General features: G+C 32.9%; 1 protein-coding gene across 1 annotated transcript; it reads left to right on the forward strand.

The window, feature by feature from the left end:
- The first annotated feature begins 514 nt into the window (after positions 1-514).
- Positions 515-6,142, forward strand: LOC133883084 (protein neprosin). The gene is made up of 7 exons (XM_062322284.1): positions 515-1,226; positions 1,340-1,426; positions 1,536-1,799; positions 3,136-3,306; positions 3,558-3,611; positions 4,756-4,902; positions 5,487-6,142. Exons 1-7 carry the CDS (start codon positions 1,005-1,007, stop codon positions 5,862-5,864), a joined length of 1,323 nt encoding a protein of 440 aa, XP_062178268.1. The 5' UTR covers positions 515-1,004; the 3' UTR covers positions 5,865-6,142.
- Positions 6,143-6,555: the final 413 nt, after the last annotated feature.

Below are 6,555 nucleotides of genomic sequence, written 5' to 3' on the forward strand. Positions count from 1 at the left end.
AATAAAATTAAAAAACTCTTAATTTAGTATATCGAATTTTATAAAATTTGCAATCATACCCCTCTCGTTAGGGTTTAAGGTTAAATTAGATGGTCAAATGGTGAAATAATTCTTATATTCTTATAAACTCTACAAAATTACTCTTAAATTATATTTATTTTTTTTTAAATACAGGATCGTACCATTTTGGAAATTGTTAACCGTTCCGTTAGGATCTTACGGTGAGATTGTAAATTTTTTAAAATCTGATATAGTGACTTAAGAGTTTTTGAAATTAAAGAAAAAAATTACAAAAACGATGGAAGTTGGTATGGATTAATTAAGTGAAGTTTATCAGTTTTATATAATTTATGCTAAGTAATTATTAATGGACGACGTCGAAGACGGCAACACATCGTATTCACATTCAGATAGACCTAGATTTAGGTAGAAGTGGGCAAATGCCATGTGGCAGTACCGAAGTCTTTTAGCACACCCAATTGATCGAGTGGCCGGGTAGTTGCCGTTCAAAAAGGCATGGAGAGACTGAGAAGGAAAGTAAGCGAAAGAAAGTAGAGAAGGTCTGCGGTTTCAAGAAAATATTAATGACGAAGCCGTGTATGGTTTCAGTTGGGTAGGTCTGGGTTTTTATAATGCTTTCAAGCCTGGTCTCCTCCTCTTAAATTTCCTTTCTTCAAAGCTCTGCTGATCTGCCGTCCAGAAGAACAAAAAATCATACAGTGTACCTCTCAGTGTATGAATCCGAAGCACGCAATGATGATCTTGATGCTGAAGGTCCAAGGGGCTCTGTCCATGTTTAATTAGCCTCCACCCACCACCCATCCTTGCCATTAATAGAGAGAGAGAGAGAGAGAGGCTGCCTTAATGCTGGTCCTTTTCTTTGCTTTCCTTTAATTTCTTGTTTGTATTGGTGTTTGGGTGGAGTAATATCAAGGAAAAGCCAGATTTCTTTGAGCCTTTTGTTTCGCTAGTAATGGTCTTCTAGCTTTCTTTCTTGGCACTGAATGAGAGATATGGGTGTTGTTGGAAGGAAGAGAGCTGGGTTTTCAGCTCTTCCTGCTCTTCTTCTTCTTCTTCTGCCTATATTTTTCGCCATCTTTCTTGGAAGTTCTCCGGTTGTTTCAGGCCTGAATTACACAGAGTACAGGCAAGTGAGTAGCTTGAGACTTGAAAGGATAAAGAGGCATTTGGACAAGATTAACAAGCCTGCTGTGTTAACGATAGAGGTATATTATATATACACACATTTAATCTTTTTTCTTTTCTAATATATATATATATTTTCATGTTGGTTACGTTTCCTTCATTTGTGGTTGATTTTATCCTTTGACCTTCCCAGAGCCCAGATGGAGATACCATTGATTGCGTCCATAAAAGAAACCAACCAGCTTTAGATCATCCCCTTTTAAAGAATCACAAGATCCAGGTACAAAAGCTTAATTGAAAGATACCAGTATACCACCCACTCTTTCTTTCTACTTTTTTCTTTTTGTATTAATTAATGAGAACTATATATGATTGTGTTAATGCAACAGAGACATCCTTCAGAGATGCCGAAAGTGAGAGAGGTGAAAAGGGTGGAAGATGATGGGAGTCATAAAGGAGCAGTGAGGGGTGCATGGCAAGTGTGGCATCGAAATGGGACACGATGTCCAAAGGGAACGGTTCCCATACGCCGAAGTGCAGTTCATGATGTCTTAAGAGCCAAGTCTTTGTTTCATTTTGGGAAGAAACAACGTAAGGTTCGGCTTACTAGCTCCACTGAAGCACCTGATGTAGTCAGCGGCAATGGCCATGAGGTATATATATATATATATATATATATATATATACACGTCTATATATATTCTCTCTATATCATTTTCAACACCATTTCCATATATATTAATCATCATCGTCTTTTTCTTTTTTCTTTTTAAAACGGGAAATAGTTAAAAGGCATTGGAAGCTCAAAACTAGGTAGGTTGGGATGATAATTTGTCTTCATCGAACAGATATAATTAAGACTATATATATAGATCAATTATAACTTAATCTATTTAATTAAACATATTAACTCTTTAACTTTCACACGCAAATTTTGTGTTAATTAGTGGGTCGTGTAAAAAATTACCAGTCCTTATGTCACATGTCGGGTTTGCTTGAGAATAGGTATAAGATTGTATATGTCAACTCTAATACGACTCATTTAATTAAGCGGGTCAAACCCTTCAAACCTAATCTGCTAATTTCGTATTGAAGTCGTGTTATGTTAAAATTGACGGCTTGATCTATAGTTAGTATACTAGTAAGTCAAACGGAAGAAGGTGTTGACTTCTTACTTAGGGTTCTAATTTCATTATAAATCTGTCAAGTTACTAAAAAAAAACATTGAATCTAACTAAGTTTCAAAAAACTTTCTATACTGCATTTCATGATCACATGGCAATTTCAGTTTAGGAAGCATTTTAGATATAAAATGAACTTAGTTACATTTGATGAAGGAATTTGGAAGAATCCAGGCCATGAATATCTTATGGATGATATCACTCAATAGTCTGTTGATTTTTGTGCAGATAGTGCTTTAATTTGGATGAGGTCTACATCGAATCGAGGAATTGGAAAAATAGTGCTTTCATAGTAGTGTTGTGATACCTACACTATTAGTGCACAACTCCAAGACATATTGAGATGGAGCTTATACATGTGGGTCCCCTCAATATGTCTTAGAGTTGTGAACTAATTGTGCACTTGTTGTATTTTTAGCATTTTTTTCTTTAATAGTATGCTTTGGATGATTGAATTCACGTTGGCAAAAATATTTTCTGGAATCAACACTTAAAAAAAATTAATGTCATTTGCAATAGCGTCGTTTATACATAAATGCCTTTAAATTTAAATTAGTATCATTTAAACAGTAAATGACGCTAAATGATTAGTATCATTTACTGTTCAAATGCCGTTAAATTTAAATTTACTTTGTAGAATACTCTAACAAATTTGAGAAATTTAAATCCAAAATTGCATTCAAAAGTCTTAATTTTCATTTCCTTCAAGTGAATTTAATCACTTATATATATATATATATATATTATTTTGAGATTAGATGGAAGTAAATTTCAGATTTTGTTAATTTGTATTTATATGCATTTATAGCATGCAATAGCCTACACCGGAGCATCCCAAGAAGTGTATGGGGCAAAGGCTACTATAAACGTGTGGGACCCATCAATCCAAGTGGTCAACGAGTTCAGTCTCTCCCAGATTTGGATTCTTTCGGGATCATTCGACGGCTCGGATCTCAACAGCATAGAAGCTGGATGGCAGGTACTTCTTCCATTTCTTCTCCTGCTACACACACAATCCAACACTATTTTTAACTCTTTTTTCTCAAATTATTATATTTACTTACTTCGGGAAAATAACTTTGACCTTAACAAGTAACAACAAAATTTTGAGAGTTATACCATAATATATATATATATATTATAAATTTCAATGTATTTTTTTAAAAAGATTAATATTAAAGAAGTTGATTAGTATAAAATTTTCTGAATTTTGATTATTATACTAGTCAGGTCAGTCCGGAGCTTTATGGTGACAGCAGGCCCAGATTGTTCACTTATTGGACGGTCAGAATTCTCCATCTTTCTCTTAAATATTTTAATAAATTACTTTTTTTATTATTATTATTATTATTGTACTTCTTTTATGCTTTGGAATTATATGCATATATACATGCAACTACGTGGGCAGAAACATTATCATCAAATAGAAAACAAATTAATGAAATTATTCCTTTTTGAGATTGTGTCAAGAAGTTTAAAAAGTGCTTTCAAAACATATATAAAAATTTGTGTTAAGAAAAAAATTGGTCCATTTGGTAAAAAAAAATAAAATGTACCTTTTTTTTTTTTTTTTTTTTTTGTTTTTGTTTATAAAGTCCAAAACTGAATTTTTGAAAAAGCTTGAAAATGAAGTTTTTTTTTTCTTCTAAAAAGCTCTTTTTGGCTTTAGCTCTTTTTTTTTAAAAAAAAAAAAAAAAAAAAAAAAATTTAAAATTTCTTTAATTTTTTTAATAGACAAAAGCTTCATTTTTTTAATACAATTCCAAACTAACTCTATTAGAGCCTCGTTGGAATTGCGTTGAAAAGTTGAGCCTTTCGGGGGAAAAAAAAATTCTTAAATTTTTTTCAAAAGTGTGTTTTGGCATTTTTAGAGTAAAAGAATTTTTTTTTTTTTTTTTAATCAAACGAATCAACTTTTTGTTTAACAGCTGTTTAATTAGGTACTAAAAATATTTTTTAAGCTTTCTATTGCATAGGCTCTAAGCCTATCTTATTAATTTGCTTAGGGCATATTTCCTCATTTATTCTTATGGCACATATATAATATTTACATGACAACCTAAATAATAAATTGTTCCAAGATATATACTACACAAACTCACACAGGATTGAGGATTTATATGTGTCAGATTCTAGGTGAAATATGTGTTGAATAATCTCCCTAGCTTCATATAAATGATCAAGACGTACATGTGGAACCCAGATATTTATTAATTTATATGAAATATAGGACAAAGACATTGACGTGCATGCATGTGTTGAGAGTAAATGCAATCTCAACTACTAATTAATGATTCACCAAAAAAAAAAGAAAAAAAAAATAATAATAATTTTTTTTTTTTTTGATTGATTCCATATGTAATGAATTAATTAAGCAGTTATTGCCAGTGATGACTGTCGGTTTTGATAATTTGCTTCTGTACTACAGACTGATTCGTATCAGGCAACGGGGTGCTACAACCTTCTTTGCTCAGGATTTGTGCAAACCAATAGCAGGGTAGCCATTGGAGCTGCCATTTCTCCGGTATCATCATATTCAGGCAGCCAGTATGACATTACCGTCCTCATCTGGAAGGTGCACTACATATATCGATCGAACACATGTTCTTTTATTTTATTTTATAACAAAAATTTCACTTGCACACCCTTTAAGTGGAACCGACCCTCGATCTCCAGTCATTTGAACGGGACACGAATTGGTTCCTTAAAAAAGAGGGACCAAATTGTTGTATTATTGTTTTCTTTTTGAACAATTTTAACCTTCATTTTTAAGGAAACGGCTCCTCTCTAATTCACTTGAAGAGGAGAGGATCCGATTTTCATCTAAGTAAAAACAATTTTGCAATTATAATCTCAGAATTTAAAAATTTGCAATGTCGGCATCTCATATTTTAGGCCTTTTCAATTTCATTAACTTTTTTTCCTTTTTTAAAAATAAAAATATGGGGTGCATTTTGGTCATTTTAACAAAAAATAAATAAAATGAATGAAAGAAATTGAAAGGGACTGAAACATGAGATACTGATATTTTCAATTGCGAGGTTATGACTGCAAAACCACTTATACTTCGCGAGGTATAAGTGAAGTTTTCCATATTTTATTAATTTCTTTTTCTTTTTCTTTTTGTTTAACAATTTTTTTTTTAATCTATTTAAATAGGATCCAAAACTAGGAAATTGGTGGATGAGGTTTGGTGACAATGTATTAGTAGGGTACTGGCCAGCAGAGATATTTACCCACTTAACAGACCATGCCACTATGGTGGAGTGGGGTGGTGAGGTGGTGAACACACGGGCCAACGGCGAGCACACCTCAACCCAAATGGGCTCTGGTCACTTTTCCGATGAAGGTTTCGGAAAAGCAAGCTACTTTCGGAACCTAGAGATCGTTGACGCCGATAATAGTCTCAGCTCAGTCCAAGAGATCTCAACCCTAGCTGAGAACACCAGGTGTTACAACATCAGGAGCTCCAACAACAATCAATGGGGCACACACTTCTACTATGGAGGGCCAGGGAACAATCCGCAGTGCACTTGATCATCATCAACATCGTCCACGTAACATATGATCTATTGTTAAATTCTTTAATGTGTAATTATAGAATTTATGCTATTTCCACACTTGTTTCTGCTTGTACCAATTTTTTTGTTTTGGAGATTTGATGTCTATTAAGTAAATAAGACAAAGGTAAGCATTGCATAAACAGGCTTGGAAATAGCAGTATTTTGGATGTACGTAAGTTATCGATTGTAGCAGTGTTATTGTTCTCGTGGCCGCACCATGCCAATTATCTAAGCAAGTTGGCATTTCTATTACCTCCAATATCTATTAATTTCTCGTAGTTTTAATTGACTAAGAAATATAATATGATGAAAAAAAAATGCATATATTGAGTCCCCACTATGGTGTGTGTGTGTATATATATATAAAAGCAGTCTATTCTATTTTATGAAAATTTGCTTATGAGAAATGAAGGTCATAATGTTGTATTTCGAAGAAATCCCTAGCTAAACTAAGATCTCATGTCAAATAATTGATGAAAATAGTGAAGATGTTAAATCACCACTTATTCTAAAACTATAGGTTGATAAAAAGTTATTGATTTAATTATTTAATTAATATTCCAACACTCTCTCTCACATGTGGGCAGAGGCGGAGCCAGCTTTTTCAATTTAGGGGGCCAAAATGAAAAAAAAAAAAAAAAAAAGTATTTGGGGCCCCAAAATTT

Source organism: Alnus glutinosa, chromosome 12, assembly GCF_958979055.1.
Source record: "Alnus glutinosa chromosome 12, dhAlnGlut1.1, whole genome shotgun sequence".
Taxonomy (NCBI): Eukaryota; Viridiplantae; Streptophyta; class Magnoliopsida; order Fagales; family Betulaceae; genus Alnus; species Alnus glutinosa.